Source organism: Amblyomma mixtum, chromosome 6, assembly GCF_055824585.1.
Source record: "Amblyomma mixtum isolate Tamu chromosome 6, ASM5582458v1, whole genome shotgun sequence".
NCBI lineage: Eukaryota > Metazoa > Arthropoda > Arachnida > Ixodida > Ixodidae > Amblyomma > Amblyomma mixtum.
The window spans coordinates 115,803,556-115,821,470 of record NC_143017.1 but is presented as its reverse complement, the minus strand read 5'-3'; the positions used below and the strand labels follow the sequence as shown (position 1 = coordinate 115,821,470).

The window sequence follows — 17,915 nt, the reverse complement described above, 5'->3', positions numbered from 1 at the left end:
GCAGATGGTTCGCCAGCTCAGCGTGCGCGCACTTCGGAAGCGCCCCTGTCGCGCTTTCGTTTTCCCAGTCTCTCTCGCGCGCCTGCAGCGAAAACGCCCCGAAATTCCCGAGGCATGATGAGAGCGCGCCATGAAAAAACGGGCCCCGGAAGGAAGAAGCCGGCATGGCGCGAAGGGGCGTTCGCGGAGTCCGCTGGAAAGAAAGGAAGGAAGGGGCCGACCTTCGGTTTTTGATGGCTTCTCTCTCCAGCTCCTCCTCATCTTTCTGAGAGACCGCCGAGTGCCTCTCCCCTTCCAGCCTGTCTCTCTGTCTCTTTCTCAGGCTATCTCTCGCTCTTCTAAGCGTCGTCCAACAACGTTACCTTTCTCCGGAGAGCTTTCTCCTTCTGAGCGCCCTTCGGCACCAGCTCCGACTCCTCTTTTTGGCATGAGCACTCGCTGCGTGAGCTTCAGCGGCGGAGAATGCACGTTCTCGCGCGAAGGAAAAAAGAGAGGAAGGGAAACGCTTCGGTCCGTGGCTGTGGTGACGCCCCCCCCCCCCCCCTCCCGCCGTTCAGCGACGAGGGGTGGTGGTGGGGGCCTTTCTTTTGACGATTGGACCGAAGAGGTCGCAGAGGATATTCTTGTAAAAGCCAGGGGGTGTTGGAGGGAGGGAGTGCCTGTGGAGACAGAAAGAGAGAGAGGGGGGGGGGGGGGTCGCGGAGCGGGATCCCCATAATGGTGATCGCCATAATCCTCGCGGACGCACAATAGCGGGAGCTGTGCCGCCCCTTTTCCCATTGCTCGTGTGTCTGGGACGGCGTGCGATATCAATGCCTGTTCTTGCCGCCAGCATATGCGCGCAAGAACGGTGGACCGGACGGGGCTTTCGTCCCTTTGCTCGACTTTTCCTTTGCGTTTTTTCACCAAATGTGGATGTCGAGCCTGCCTGTTGCCAAGCTAACGCTCACGCTTCCACTAATGACAGTTCATTGTTGCTTGCAACCCGCTCAAATATGGCGCCGCGTCGTGACCGTGAGTACACTGTACCGCGAGTCCTTCTCTCGAATGACGACTTCCCGGCCTGCCATGCTCGTGTCTCCGCGTTCGTCCTATTGTGGCCTCTGCCTCCACTTCCACTCCGCCCCCCATCTTTAAGTCCGACTCTTTTTCCGGCTCTTCCTACATGAACGGCACGCTTTTTCGCTGAAGTTGCCGGTTAGTACGTCGTGAGACAGCAAACAAATAAAGAGGAAACGATATCATTTCCATAGCAGGCCCGTACGGGAATTTCGTCCATGCATTCAGCAACATACATGGGCACATTCGCAACGTTTCCGCCCGCCAACTGACCTATGACCTTTGTGCCAGTGACTTCCAACATCCTGAACCCTCACCAGCTGACTGTGCAGTCTATGGGTCACGTACTATAGATGTTAGTGCGACCAATGATTCTACAGTCGCGTGCTGGCTTCACTGCTGACTTCCCTGCAGTCTGAATTCCCTGCTATCTACAACACTTGAGCTAGGTACAGCGGCAGAAAAAAAAAACTACGATAAAGCGCTTGCGTGTAGAGGTAGAGTCGCGCTCACATGTTGAGCCCGTCATCCCGTCAGGCGGATGCGCAAGCCACCTGCGTGCCTAGCGGGCAGAGATAAAAATAAAGGTGAAATAAGTGTCCGCAGCAACGAACTGAGATGAGGGAAACGAACCAGATATTTGTATTGCTTAACATTTTTGTTTCGGTCACTTATTTGCTTGCCCCCCCTCCCACGCCGTAGTCATATTTATGGCCGGTAACCGTCGTTCCGTGCTTTATTCCATACTTTTTTTTCTCGAGCGTCACATGTCCCTGCGATTTGAACTGGATGATTCAGATCCGGTTGGTGCGTGTCGCATGAGGCGCAGATGCACTTGGCAGCTGCGCGCGGCGCCGCAGAATCCAGTACAAACATGGCACTACCCTGCCGTCCGTGGTCTGCGGAAGGAACGTCATGTGACTAGATCACGAGGCGGTTTTTCGCATCCGTTTCGTCGTAACACGCAGTGATATTGAACACAGAATATGACGAAGTCGGTTGGCCACTGTACGTCGTATACAGGAACTGTATTCATAGAGTTACACGATTCTCCGGAGAAAACATTGCGCATGAACATGGGCTTCAAGTTTGTATTGAGAGCTTCTACTCAGGCTGAGCTGCATTCCCGTCTGCTGAGCGCAGAAGCGCTATGCTGCTTCCTCTGCCGTGGATGCACGGTCTTCTTGAGTGAAGTGTCAGTATCGCTCTCTTTTTTAGAACTGTGGTGACATCCGCACCGAGGCCGGACGTCCATTATTCAACACTTCCCTCTCAACATTTCCTGTCGTTAAAGCCCTCTCTCCACATCTCCTGCGTGCACGGTCAGCGCCACCTATACGGAGTCTAGGTTTCTAGATTCCATGCCCCTTTCATTTTCATCTGGCTGAGTCATGGAAAGTGCGGCGACATTTTCTCTGAACATTTCTTATGACAGTCTATATACTTCCTACAGACAGCCTGCGGACTGTTAACGAAGTACTTGCTAGAGTTGGTTCCTTGAAACTTTGTTGCTGTAGATTCTCGGCCTATCCGCTAAGATGAAACACAGTGGCTGCTTGCCCGTACCACTTTCTTTGTTTCTTGACATGTTAAGGGGTTCGCTTTTATCTCGTTCTCGTCACAAGGTTGTAAGCAAGTTGAATGCCTGCAGGAATACCTTGTTCTACTCCTGTTATCGGCGGTTCGACATGAGGTTTCAGATTCTCGCTGGCACTTCAATAATTATTGTCTTGTTACTTGAAAAAAATACTACTTTAAATTTCCGTTAAGCTCATACAAAATGTGCCTTAGCATTCCAATTGTACTCTGTCCGCGGGGACGTAGCCGTTGCAGCTGAACGTTGAGCGTTTAGTTTCGCCAGGCATATTTGACACATGTGGCGGAACGTTGGGAATTTTCTGCTGGCATTCTTTTGCCAGCGGCGCAGCTGTTTCTCTCTTCTTTATTTTTTTTTTTTTGCGACGTGTGCTTGAGTTGTTCCATGCAGCTGCCATTCCTTCGCGACCTGCGTACCTGTATTTCGTCACCTCTTCAGGACTGTGGCAAGCATGACTTGACGCCGCTTATGAGACGCGCTGTGAATTCGCTTTCTGAAACCATTTGTCGCGTCAAACGCGCATCAGAAAAATCGCAACGATAACTGCAGACGCAGGCCATGCATAGCTGCACGCAAAGGCCCAACGAATTCTTCAGTTGTTTTTCATGCTTGCCGCATACGGCCTAGGCTCCACAGCCACAAAGCGCCGTGCTCCCGCTCGTGGTCTATAGTTAAATAAACCGCTAGCCGTCATCATTCGCGTCATATTTTGTTGTAACCGGTATCAGGTGCAAAATATTTTTTTCCACAACAGAGCTAGCATGATTTGATGCTTAGACCACTACACAAGCTTGTGCCAGAAGTTATCGGAGACGGAATCAAGCTGTGGTTTGCCGCAGTGCTTTGATCCGCCTTAAACACGCTGTTTTTCCTAATTCCCTCGCTGGCTAGCGGTCTGAGGCTCCCCGCTTGACCTTTGTTGATTTTGTTTTCTGTTGGTTTCGTAAATAGTAATCAGGCCACCCGCGACACTTATCAGGCTATTTTTTATTTTTATTTTTTTCATTTTCTTCAGCCATTAGTGTGAAAGTCTGGTACACCTCTGTAGCGTTTTGCAGGCTGCTGCGACGGGAGGCCTCTTCCTTTATCGGACTCCTCGAATGTTCCGGGTGAATGGCTGGGTGGATGGGAGACAACAACGAGATGATTTACTCCGACGCGGTGATCTCACTCCTCTTGTCCTCACAGAGTGTCATCTATAATAATGTTCTCCCCCATCGAGCCACGAAGCTTCAGGGCGAATTCTGGTCCATTGTCACCTCGTGATTGGCCATTGGGGGTTGTTTTGCGGACCCTCCCCAAGGGTCTAGTGAACTCGGCGCGCCGAATGCCTGTTACCGCGAGGGGTCTTTGACACGGTCTTTATACCACGGCTCCATTGTAAAAGAAACCTTCAGATGCTAGAAGAGCGGCTCTGTGTCACAGCTAGGCTCTCTTGCGTAGCCTGCTTTCTTGGCCGGTTTTATTTATTTATTTTTTTTGCATTCATTTCATTTGTTTGTTTCTGCGCATTTGTCGCTTTGATGCGTATCGCGGCTGCACGCATCGTGTGATGCAATTTCTTAGTGGCTTTTCGTGTATCGAAAGAAAGAGCGAACTGAAATGGTGGATATGTAAAACCATAAAAGGGTTACGCAGGTCCGCAACAAGTAACAATGATGGAAACACGCACTGCCGAAAACGAGTTTCCGCAAAGAAAGTTGGGTGGCGCCTGTTTTTCTCGCGCGCGATTCGCTGACGCATAGTTGCCGCGTGCAAGTTAGTGAGCGGCTGTTGCCGCGAACCTTGGTCTTCCGGAAGTGTCACTTGAGCACCCTTGTCGGGGACAGGCGTAGCACACGCGCTGTGTTTACATTCGCCGTGTATAATTTGCTTTCGAGGTTTCCAGCGTTCCGTGGCGCATGGCGGCTTCTACGCTGTTCGGATACCTGCCGCATGCAGATGAATTCCAAGGTTTCGACGACGACAAGGCGTAGGATAGCGGGCCGCAACGTTTGATACCGCATCCGCAAGATGCCGGTAAAGCTAGTGTCATTAGTCGGTATTAATTAACTAGAGGCGAGGTCTTCGGCCCGAAAAGTTTTGGTGCCAAACACAGCGCAAAAGGACGGTCACATGTGTATGTCTGTACCCGCCTTCGGCCACATCCCATGTGGCACATGCGGTGTAAAAGGGCGTACACCATTACCACGTCCGCCGCTATGGCTGGCTGTCGCGCTGGCTAACATTCCCAAGGTTAGCGTCTACAGCTAAGTAGAGCAAGAACCCTCGAAGGCTGAAGAGGCAGACACAGTCGTTGCCCAGTTGGAATATCACATGCGCCCGCGTCATGCAAAGGTGGCGACTTCAATCTCCACCGCCGGCACGTTGTCTTCTATCTGCTTATTGTACATGTCACATATGTGATAACGATGACGAATGGGAGCATGGATACCCATCTGGGTCTGTGTCAATACTGATAGCTTATTAATACAGCGCGCGTGGACGAGAGAGACAATCCGCGTAGAATACTTTTTTTTTTTTTTTTTGCTGCTGCTGCGCAGATAGTGAAGTGTTGGAAGCCGAGGAAGCAAGCGAGCATGAAAATAAACGAGCACGCAGGTGAAAGACACGCTAGGTATGCGTACGTGTCCGTTCGTGAATGGTGTTTGCCTCGGTGTCCTGTACACGGCGCGCATGGCTCGCTCTGTATCCGGGAAAACACAAGTGCGCGCAACATAATGTGCGCGTGGCTGTTGGAAGAGTTGGGACATCGGCCACGGAGATAGAAGCATAACCTAACCGCATATGTCACTATACCGAACCTCACCGCATATGCCACATGCCTCCTCTGTCATAACAACGTCATATGGAAAGCGAAAAAAAAAATGGGTGATTTCGTCACATTACTTTTGTATGCTCAAAAAAAAAAAAGTGTTATGGAACACTTTTAAAGAAATATATACACCTAACCTTTGGGTGCGTGTTTTCTTCTTTGTAATGATGCGTAAGGAATTATAATATATTGATTACCATGTAGTTTTCTCCTACGGCCGCTAAATAAATTATAATCGAATTTCTTTCTCGTGCTGTTCTGGGCCGAACGACGATTCTGACGTCGAAGTGTAGTTATGGGTCACGTGAGGCATGAAAGCACTGCAATATAATCGCTGCTTCTGCATTCGTTGACATTCCGGCTTTTGAGGAAGGCTGGCTAGAGCACCGTAGCGAATTAAAACGATTAAGCAACGATTATATCCCAGTTTTCCCGTGCTTCACGTGACGTAAAACCACACTTTGACGTCACAGCCATCGTTCGGCTGTTGAAACAGCATGATAGAAAAATTCGATTATAAATTATTTAGCGATCGTAGTCGAATACCACATAGTGATTCATGCATAGCAGTCTTCCGCATGATTGTACAGAAGAAAACATGCCACTAAAATTTGGTGTCTATGCTCCCTTAAGTCGAGTGCAGGGACATTCTCGTGAACACTTAAATTTTACTGCGTGGATATATATGTACAGGGTTGGTCAAAAGTTTGCAGGCCACAGGTTCTGCTTTTCTTCTATATATCCTGGTACTTCAGATGCCGTTAAAGCCGTTGTAAGAGGCTAGAACGATGCTTCTTTTAACCTGTACAGATATCTTGAGCTTCACAGGTGTCGTAACTGCATTAGTATATCGCTCAAAAGCAAACCTTGTGGCCTGGGAACTTCTGACGGACCCTGTACATCCTTTGTCAAATCTTTAGAGGCCAAGAAATTGGCACGGCCGCTCGATCTCCTTAGGACTTCAAAGTCGTGTAGGGGGTCTCATGCAGCATGGCTTTCCCAGAGGCAATTAAGGACGACGGTTCTTTTCACCATCAAGATATTTCGATCACTTACGATGCATACCTATAGCCACACAGCATTGCCGAGAAGCAAAAGACTTGGGCTCCAAACTTTCCACAGAGGCTGTACCGTGCATCTATGTATTCATTTTACTGTCCGATGAAGGTGTTGCCAGGATCCAAAAACGAAGGCGTAACGTGTTGCTGAGGGGCAATGTCCTTATACACTCCTTTCGCTTCTTGGGTCGAGGGAACTCGAAGCCAATCGAAAGCTTCGCATTAAGCATTCCATGGGCTTTTGGAAGGCCGCTGCTACCACTGTCTGCGGACCGCTTCATTACGGTCGCATCCTTCGCTGTACGGATTGAGACGCTGAATGCTGGAGGCGGTACAAGCGGCATATACTTTGCCTTTGTTTTGCTTCGTTTCTTTTGCGCGCAGGCAGTTTCTTTGTTCGGCGCTGCGACCATAAAACAAACAATTCAAGCAGGAGCGCCACGCAGGGGTGGTTCGAGGAACAGCCGACAGCACGATCTCGTCGGCGGCCCACCGCCGTGGCCGGGCAGCGCGTCCGTTGTTGCTCGCGCGGCCCCGTGTTCGACGTTCCGTCGCGCATCTAAATCACCGTGCTCGTCACGGGCGCGTGTTGGTTGTGGAGAGGAGGAGGGGGGACGCCAATTTTACACCTCTTGCGAAGCGGAGGTCTCCGCCGGGCCTCGGGGTATGCGTTCGATGGCGCACCTCGCTTGGTGGTCTCGACTGAGTCATGCCTCTATGGCGTACCGGGAACGGGCTTTCTTTTTTTTATATTTTTTAACATTCTCTTCGCGCATAGGCCTATCGATTGCTCCGTGCGCGTACGGGACCACTAGTATAGTTTGTGCTGCGGAGGTGGTCTCGGCCCTGCTGGCGTCGTTATGGCGTCGTGACAGTCAGGTCAATCACATTGGCGATGGCTGAATTCGCCAGACTAAGGCCGCTCGAGGCGACGAGAGCTTCCATTGTTCGCGAGCATGGATGTAAACCAGTAATGGAATTATTCGGGCTTGCAGGCTGGTTCTCTGGCTGGCGACCATGTGCTTTGGCTGATTCTGGTAACAGAGATAATTAACAGGCAACCAAACATTTATGACGACTGGCATGCACAGGCCAGTTATGACAGTGATCAAATAACAGTCATAATGCGCCGGACAGTGATACGAATATACCTTAGTGAATGGCACCTAACGCTGCCGAGCGAGCGAAAGCTTCGCAACACGTACGGCCGCCGCTCATGTTTAATCGTTTACCACTGCAGCTTGGTGGCCCATGGAAACGACGTGAAATCTTTTTGCTGACCACACTAATGGTGCCGAGTACCATTACCATACTCCAGCATGATGAAAACGGTGGACAGGAGTGCGACCTTTTAAGCAAACTTAGCTCCTTGTTTTTCTCGACACCTATGTAGTTGAGATTTGATCCCATTCATGGTCAGATTTCGTGCGCAGATAGCGCATTTGGCATCAGTGCAACGTGCGTGTTACTTGCAGAAAAAATTGATAACCTACGATGGCAGAGAGCCACAGTGAGCCAACCACTTGCCTTTAGTAACTGCTGAGCCAGTCCGGTAAATGATGATGATGATGGCTGGCTGATGGTGGCTGTTTCCTTCGTATCATTTGAGTGCACGACTGCACCCGAGCCAGGAAAAATTAAGAAAAAAAAGGGGGGGTGTAAAACTGTAGATAGCGCATAACCTTCGAAGGGGTAGGGTTTGGGCTAGTGGAATTAATCGGCACGAGGTTCCATAGCGCACAACAAAGAAGGGACACAACACAAGCATTAAACTTACAGCTTTATAAAGTAACAAGCAGGGTACGAGGATATAGAAGCATACCAGCCTTGCTAACAGCATGATTTGTCAAAACGTAAAAATAACAAAGGCACACAAAATCCCAAGACCACTAGCGAACACGTTTCACATTATCGCCCAGTGCCCAGAATCCGAGAAAGCTATATGTCTTTTTTTTTATAGTGATACAGAAGGACTGCTAACATATAGTTTTTCATCCCCACTTGCATTCATGCTATAGACGGCACACAAACATGAAAGCTATAAACCTGTATGTACTATCGCGCTCAATATGAGTTGCAACGCGCGGTCATCGACCGGGGCTCGTTCCGTGGTGTGCCTCCTCCAAACAGTCGCTCGGAATTCTGGGAGAAACTGCTGTTCCAGGAAACAACAGCACCCCCGCTCAGGAAAAAGTTTCTCCCACAATTCCGAGCGACTGTTTGGAGGAGGCACACCACGGAACGAGCCCCGGTCGATGACCGCGCGTTGCAACTCATATTGAGCGCGATAGTACCTCACAGCAAGCTTTGTAGTGCTTGCTATAATGTTAACTTTTGTACCGCAGCATGCGAGGAAAATCATCAGCTTATGAACTTGTTGTGTGCTTGGAAAAGGTGCCAAAGCTTGACAGAAGTCAGACTCCTTCCTTCAGTTCATTCTTGTATAGACAAAGTTAGAGACAGTGAACTTAGATCCTGACCTGTCACCTCTGCATGAAAAGGTGTGAGGTAGCTTTAAAATCTGTCTTGTGACCCTCCCATGCAACTGTGTGAATGGCAGATCACAATGAAGATACTGTGTCCAGTTGTGTCTCATTGTTTGAAGTACATCCGCAAATGTCTCCCACGCATGCCGTGCAGCATATACCTGTTTAATGTGCTGTTCTTCATGCAGGTTCCTGTCAGCAGAGCCCTGTGATATCATACATCAGCAAAGAAATGGTGGTTGGCATAGGAGACACAGTGGACCTGCAGTGTTCCGTGCAGTATGCAGAGGCTTACCCGGTGAGTTTTGTGTGATTGTGCTTACTTTAATGTGTACAAGTTTTCTAGTTAGAGCCAGTTGGCTTATCATAATGGACAGTAAATGGTTTGGTTTGGTTTATGGGGTTTAATGTCCCAAAGCGACTAAGGCTATGAGAGACGCCGTAGTGGAGGGCTCCGGAAATTTCGACCACCTGGGGTTCTTTAACGTGCACTGACATCGCACAGTACCCGGGCCTCTAGAATTATAAAAAAGACAGGACAGAATAAAAGGGCAACAGAGGAGCTCAGCGTGCTCTTGGATGAATATCAAACAGTCAAAAAGTAGTTGCTGATGAAAACATTAAACATGATAAAACTGTAGTTGTGTTACTGTGCTTATAGGTGGATGCTAATTATTAATTATTCCTTTCAGTGTTGTTTTATATTTCAAAGACTAAACTTTGAGATAGTCATCAGCCAAGGCTTTAGCAGTTTTTGTTACTACAGTTATTGCAGCCTGTTATACTGAAAACATATCCGTAAAATGTCAAGATAAGCATAATGGAGCTGGGCAGATTTAAATGACTGCACAGTGGCAAAATAACTGCTTAGCAATGCAAGATAGAAATGGACAGGGCAAATGCAACCTAAAACCAAATTTATTGTAGTGTTCTTGCAATGTTATCATCCCTTTTGCATACTTTTTCCCCATCATGGACAAAATAACAGCAGCTGGCTTTATGAAAAGCAAGTGAGCAACATAGTCTGAAGATGATAATAATAGGCAGGAGGTAACCAGAACTTACTTCTGACTGGGTATTCAGCAGCTGTCAGCCAGCTATTTATTAACCAGCATTCTAAGAAAATAGTGCTAGCTGCACCATGTTTTATGGAAAGCGGTGTTGTGCCTTTCATGGAACAGAATATATTGGCGTGCAATTCTGTGACTTTCTTTCCGCAGCTGCTGTGTGGCAGAAAAAAAAAAAAAGAAACTTCCTGCCGAAATGGCAAAACGTGGTTATTTCCCATTTACCCTCTTCAGTGTGTGTCTATTGACTTACCTTTCCTAAATTTTTCTTTGTCATCTTTTTTTTTTCCAGATAATCTGGGTAAAAATCAATCAGCAAGACCCCAGCAACAATCTGTTCATTTCGTCTGGCAGCAAGGCCATCGTGCCCGACCAGAGGTTCTCCATTAGGCACGACGAAGGCAGCAACACGTACACCCTGCAAATCACAAAGCTGCAGGAAACTGACTCTGGCCTCTACCAGTGCCAAATCATTCTTGGGCCTACGAGCAAGTTAAGCTCGAATGTCTATGTTCACGTCAGAGGTAATTCGTTTGTTCGCACCCTCTTGTTCATCCCTGGTCACTGTTTATTTTATTACTCTGTTAGAAGTAGTATGGGAGCAGGTTGCATGGAAAATTAAATAAATATATAATATGCAGACAATCTTGCACAGTCAGAAAAGACTGACTAGAATTTCCTGAAACAGAAACATTAACACTTGAGTGCAGTGGGGTCATGTGTGGACTCAGGGGCCTGCGTGCCCCGAATTCTTTCGTTGTATTATAGTTTTTCTCTCTCTCCCTCTCTGAGACCAATTGGAATCCAGTTGGCTATACTAATTAGTTTCCTGTTGGTTCCAGTTGTGTTTTTTGGAAATTGCAATTAGGCTTTTTTCTTTGACTGGGCAGTAGAGACAAAACTGCTTCTAATGTTGGCTAATGTTTCTCAGAAAGTATGACTGCACAGTTCATGTCTGATCAATACTTATTAAAGGAGTCCTTGACTCTTCGACACCCTTGCTATCTTGGGTTAAAAACCTGCAGATTTAAGGCACTGGCTGTGTAAAGTAGTTTCTCCCTTTCTTAACGGTAGTACTTCCAATTGGTCTTTCAGATGTAGTCTTAGTGCACATAAAATGTCTGTCTAAGTCTGTGGTTTGAAGATGATTAAAAGAATAGCCTCTGGTAGGAATGAATGGCTCCTGTGACAGCAGTGTTGTGGTGTTTAACAGAGCTATATATACCATGGCATGTGCAGTACAGTGCTAAATGGAGGTCAGTGGAATAGTACCTTGTCGTGCGATCAACTCGGCTGATGGTGATGATAATGATGAAGATGTTGATGATGATCCTTCTGTTTGTCTTTGCACAGTTCCTCCTATCATCTCGGACAACAGCACGAGATCTGTGATAGCCAGTACTGGCCAGAACATCACTCTTGAGTGCTACGCTACGGGGCACCCAACGCCGCACATCTCCTGGCGTAGAGAGAACAACGACCTCCTGCCCACGGGTGGTGCTGTCTATCGTGGGAACATCCTCAGCATCTTCAACGTCAGCAAGAATGACCGTGGAACATACTATTGCATTGCTGACAATGGTGTCGGCAATGGGGCCCGCAGAAACATTGGCGTTGAAGTAGAATGTAAGTGGTCCAACTTTCTTATCCACGTTCTGCAGGCAGAGTAAAGCAGCTACTAGTGCCACTGTTAGGTAGGCATGTTAGGTCAAGTAAACAGCTTTGGCTGCTTGATTTTTATACTTTCAGCATAAGTCACGTGTCAGTCAGGCACACAAGGCAGATTGAGCTCTTCATTCTTCATAACTTATGATTTTTATAAAAGCTTCTCTGTTATTCTGAAAAAGGAAAACTTTGAACTGGTGCTGTATATCCTCCCAACATCTAAGGTGTGAGAGTAATTCATTTATACAGTCCTTCTTTCTTTACTTTCTTTGTGACATTTAGCTCACTCACGCACTTCACTGTAATTGTGTTATGTTTTATGGCACATAAGGAACTAAGGCTATCATGTGCCAAAGGGAAGACATAACACACGTAATTGCACTGTAAATGCATGCTGATCACAAATTGCACGAGTACAATAACATGACTAAATATGGATGCGCTGTTCCTCATGAAAATAACTGGCAATAGTGTAATCACATCTTTTGCAAATGGTGTCAAGTTGTGCTTGCTGACTAGAGCAAACATACCTGTGATCACAGTCCAGGCATTCCACTTGTCTACGGCAGCTAGTTCACAGAAGTACACTATTGGGGACAAAAGTCCCTAGAACATGCAAACAGCAACCAAACCATATAGCTTTCTTATTTGCTGTTAGTTTCAGAACATACTTGTTGACGTGAAAGTTGGACCAGAGTTCTCTTGTGTGTGCTAGAGAAATCAGACAATTGTTGGTTCACATCGCACTTGTTGGCCAAAATCGCTAGACACACCCTTCCTAGAGACTTTTGCCCCCAAAGCACATTTACATGTCGTAGCTGCACAGCAGCATTTGTAGTTTGCCAGTTTATGTATTGTGCTTTGACAAATGAAAAAATAAATAAATAAAAAGGTAGACTACATGAGGACTGCAATATGAAGCCTCACTGCTTGTTTCTCTTGGTTTTTGAGCAGTGCTACCAGTAATTTGGTTCATTTGAATGCTTTTTTTTCTTTTACTCATGCAGTCGCTCCAGTGGTTTCAGTGGATCGTCCACGGTACGGCCAGGCACTCCAGAATCCTATGGACTTGCTGTGCCACATCGAGGCCTTCCCATCACCGTCCATTGTGTGGCTCAAAGATGGCTACCAGCTCAACGACAATCAGTACTACCAGATCTCCATCTTCTCCACGGCTGACGAGTTCACAGACTCCTCGCTACGTATCATTTCCATTGAAAAGAAGCAGTACGGCAACTACACGTGCAAGGCACTCAACAAACTTGGTTCTGCTGAGAAGATCATCGAGCTATATGGTAAGTCTGACTCTCTCATTGAGTGCATGCACATACTGCATAGCAATGGCTGTCCAGTAATACTATATTCCAAAAAAGAAAGAGCTTAAGAACGCGATCTGCAAGATCTAGATGTGGCTGAAATTCTGCTCCTTCAAATTTGTGTCAGTAATAGAATACAAGCCCCATTGTTACGATATGGGCTACATAGGTCTAATTCAAGTTCTATTAGTTGGTTGGGTGGTTTATGGGGTTTAAGGTTCCAAAGCGACCGAGGCTATGAGGGACACTGTAGTGGGGCTCCAGATAATTTTGACCATCTGGGGTTCTGTTGGTTAACAGAGTTGTGTGCACTACTAATCACATTGAGCAATATGTAGTCCATGCACCTTTTCGAATTTACCCTTCTGGGCACAGCCATCTTGCCACTGGGCTGTGAAAGTAGCATCCTGATTGGTGGATTTCAGTGCGGCAGCTTACTGTAGAAATGCGGCACAGTTTTAAATGCACATGCATTCTATCAAGTTGTGCACAGTGAAAAGGTTAATCTAAACTTATCTCATTTCTCATTAATATGAAATGTTTAAAAGAAATGAATATCTGAATTACCTGTTAGATAACTGAGGTGTTCTGACAAACTGAACTGCACTACTAATGCCAGAAAGCTGCCCCAGGACCACTCTACCTATGTGATGTATTCCGAAACAGGAGCTGTTTTGCCGACAGGGATAGTTGGTAGGTACAAAGCGAGCAGGTGAAGCTTACGAAAATATTTATTGAAGCAGTTTAAATAACAGCTTTTTGCTGCTTTGTGTGACTGGCGATTGAGTAATATTGTCTGACTGTACAAACAAAGACTAGAATGCGGCAGTAGTAGTATATTCCCTGGTTGCTCTGCAGCGCATAGTGGTCTCACCACCTTTTGTTGTTTCTTACTTCCAGAAACTGTGAACGTCATCTGTCCGCCGGCTTGCGACAAGTCATACCAGGCTGCTGCTTCACACCTGCGAATTTCATTCACTTGCTTCTTGGTCATGCTCTTGACTGTTTGCCTCTTCGTTTTGAACAAGAAGCAATGAGCAACAATGACTTTTAAGTGTTTAATTTCTCTACTATAATATGAGCCAGGTTGCGAACAAGAATGCTTAGTATCTTAGCAAATTTATGCAAGGCCATTGAGTGGAGCATTAGAAGGAAAAGCTGCATTATTGGGCATTTTTGTGTACAAATGCTGTTAACCTTTAAGTTTGCTTAATTTGATTGCAGTACTGAGGCTACGTTAAGATATAGATGATCAGATGACGTTACGCTGGTCTAGCAAGTAGTGTAGTAAGAACTTGCTGGTAGTTGAATTTCCACATTGCTCATGAAGCCCTACTTAACAATGTAACGATGACATAATGCTTCTATGTAGCTGGCCAAAGCAGACGTTGACTGTAGCTCGGGTGCAGTCATTTGTAAAGGACTGTTGCAGTTTCTTAAACATATGATTCACAACAACATGCAATGGTATTTGCTCAATCTCATGTTACGCATGAACGTGTGCAGATAACTAGATCAATGTTTTAGAACCAAAGCAGAGACAAATATGACTCAAATTCAAACAGCTGAGAATGACATATGCTAGTGCTCCCATTCTCATATGAGCCGCGACCACTGAACTCGTCAATATGCCAGCACAGGGCAGAACTGAAGCTTCAAAAATAATTATCTATACCATAGGCATAAAAATATTTGTTTTGTTTCCCCGCTCTTTCGACACCTCATGCAGAAGCCCACCTTTGTGCCAGCTGCTATCAGCTTTCATGTCTTGGGGGCACACGAATATGTTCTTTGTCCTACATTAATCACAAAGCACAGAGCCCCTCCAAAAGCTAAGAGATGAGTGTGATTCAGGAACATGCAGATATTATCTGTTGCAGTTGATTCTGAATGCCTTTGAATGCCTTAACAGAAATTTATTGTGCACACTATCATATACTTAGCAAACAAAGGCTGAATGAGATAATGCTTTGCTTGCCTCAGATATGAGGGTTTATTTTTTTGCCTCTTTGCCATGCCTTCACTTGAAGATGATGATTGCAGTGTTTTTTTTTGTATAATTCCTGGAACGGCTGTGATAAGTAAAGCATTATTTTTTTTTTCTCCATGAAACTACAGCCCTCTTTTTCTTTGTCTAAATGCAAAAGATGTAAGTTGACGTAGTTGACTGATTACATCATTTATTGTATCTCTCTTCTGATGGTGCAGTATTTCTACAGACAACTGCTGATAAAATGCAGAAGTTTATTTTTTTCAAACAGAGTGCAGCATTGCATCAGGATAGGGCATGGTGTGTCCAGAAAAAAAAGCTTTGTTCACAAAGACCTGTCTTGTTTCCTCTTTGATCTGATGAAAATAATTGCAGTCCCACAAGCAAGTTTTATTTTTGCACCCAGCTGTAAACAGCAGCTTGTTTGTGGATGAGCACTTCTGTAATCAAAACCACAGGTTCTATTCAATAAGACAACATATAGCGCCCCCATGCGGTTTACTTTCTGTAACTATATCAGCAGTCATAAGTCACTGCTACGAGTTTCAGTTGTTCATTGTGCATTTTTTTTGGTCTGTTGAAAACAGCCATGTGTATAGTATATTTCCTTGTCATTGAGAATTTTGCCGAGTATGTGTGCATGATATTTTGCTTAAAACTTTCGATGTAAATATGAAATAAATGTGCTCTTGGTTCCCATGTTAAAGAACAAAGACGCCATTACAGAAATGATATCTGGCTGCAAGAAGACAAAAATTTTGCGGAGTGATTGCACAAGTACATTTTACAATGGAAAAAGTGACACATTATTAGTTGCCTTCCCTAGTAGCCAAGCTGAATCTCATTTTTAAAGGAGGCAGTGTTGCTGCAAGTGAGCAGTGTGTACTATCGCCATTCATGCAGTGTTCATGAGCTTCTTGCCGTTAGGGCCACTGAAAACACTGCATGCACTTGGTGCCTTCCGAGCTTCGAGAAAATTGTAATTTGGTTTCTTTTTTTTCCTCTGACATAAGGTTAGTTACACCTCTACATGTACTTCTCGCATAAAGACTCTACATGAATAAACAGAAAAAAGTAAAAGACATATATTAAAATTAGTATCTCTTGCAGAGGTCAGTACCGCAGAAACCCACCATAAAATGCATTTTAGACTTAAGTACCAGTTGCCTTAGCTATACATAAGACTCTTGATATAAAATAATTTTTACCACGTCTTGCAGACCTTAAGGCCTGCAAGTATATTTAGGTACTGCAGCAGCTGTGGAAACTGTCATTGAATGAAACAAAGTGCAACAGAAAAATTTGTTTATTGATGATCTATATATATAAAATTTAGCTGTTAAATGGAAACGTGAGCATGGAACCATTCTAAATTTCAACAGTTTTGCGACTGCATGGTGAAAAATGAGGACATTGATGTCATCTTAGGTTAAGAATTAATTCGTCAATTTTTCTTGCTTTTAAATTTTTTTTATCTATGACAGCTAGGAAATGTCTGGTCTCGGATTTATTGATTTTGTTGCAAGTGGGATGTTGTAGTGTGGATCTATTTTATGCACTACTTTAACGATTCCTGGTACAGAATGTCCTGTGCCTTGCCTTTGTACCGAAGTACGGATCGCAGATTCACCTGCAACCTGAGGTTGCTGAGAATGACACATGGAGTTTTAACTTGCCTGCTCTTGTAGAGCATTTTTTTTTTAAGAATGTTGTTTGGCTGCCGAAGCAACCACACTGCCGAAGCAAGTTAAACAGGCTTCGACTTACACGAGATTTTTTTTTTTTTTTGCCTTTCATGACTGTGTATTTAACCTTGAAAATCTCATCTTTGCATGCTGTACATACACATAAGTGTGGTGCCAAAGGTGCCATATTTCATCCTAGTATATATTCAAGTAGTAGCAAACTGAAGTCATTGGCCGTCAGAGAGAGTAGACCAATTGGGCATCATTGGCCACCCTTCAGCAAAACTTGCTCCTTCTGTTGTTAGACCATGCACAGTGCATCTTTAAAACTTTAAATATGCTGCAGTCTTTGATGAAGTGTGATCTTTATAACTTTAAATGTGCTGCATTCTCTGATGAAGTGTGATAGTTTGCAATAGACCACCTTAAGCTCTCTCAGCATATCCTAGTGGCCGCATACTAGCAAATCATTACACCGCTAAAACTTTCAGGTCTAATTGCTCTGCTCTCATAAACGGCTAATCAACTGGTCAGTGATCAAGTGATTCCATTTTCTTTTTTGAAGAATCTATGCAATTAATCTATTTTTGTACTGAGTGAATTTTTAATTTTTGTCCTTGGCAACTGTAGTGCGGGTCTGATGAAAGTGTGTGACATTTGCTTCTCTGAAATAAAGTTTTTTCTTTCTTTTATCATGTGGGTGACATTTACTCCACTTTGAAAAACATTCAGTCATTGGATCGCCTTTTCATCAAGAACCAGAGTAGAATGAAATTATTCTACTGTTGAAAGAAACTGCTTGAAAGAGTTTGGTGCGAGCTGTGTGTGCCAGAGCAGTGATGGCCAAAATGGGTTGCGTTAATTCTCTTCAGGCTCACAAATTTGCAGACAAAGAATGCCCATTGGAACTTCCAGGAACAGCTGAAACCTGACGAAATCTGACTTGCTCCATTTGTTTCTTTGAGATGTTCCAAATTGGTCTTTTCTGACTGCATTTGCAGCATAGTTGTATTGGTATGTGTAATACACAGTTCTGTGGATTGGCACTAAGCTGCAACAACATTTCTTCTGAAAGAAGTTACCATTCATTGCAAACATTCCCAAGCAAACACACCACGACCGGAGTAGAAGCCCCTGTGTCTTCTGGAAAAATGGCTGTGTTATTTGGCTTTCATCA

The 17,915-nt window shown here is 45.3% G+C and overlaps 1 protein-coding gene across 1 annotated transcript in view; it reads left to right on the top strand.

Annotated features, from left to right (window-relative positions):
• Lac (septate junction protein lachesin) overlaps positions 1-17,430 on the top strand; it is a 30,315-nt gene extending 12,885 nt beyond the window's left edge. Inside the window, exons 2-6 of the mRNA XM_089548896.1 lie at positions 9,204-9,313; positions 10,375-10,606; positions 11,436-11,708; positions 12,755-13,042; positions 13,964-17,430. Of these exons, the coding sequence (XP_089405022.1) occupies positions 9,204-9,313; positions 10,375-10,606; positions 11,436-11,708; positions 12,755-13,042; positions 13,964-14,100 (1,040 nt within the window). The 3' untranslated portion in view covers positions 14,101-17,430. The remainder of the gene's footprint in view (positions 1-9,203; positions 9,314-10,374; positions 10,607-11,435; positions 11,709-12,754; positions 13,043-13,963) is intronic.
• Positions 17,431-17,915: the final 485 nt, after the last annotated feature.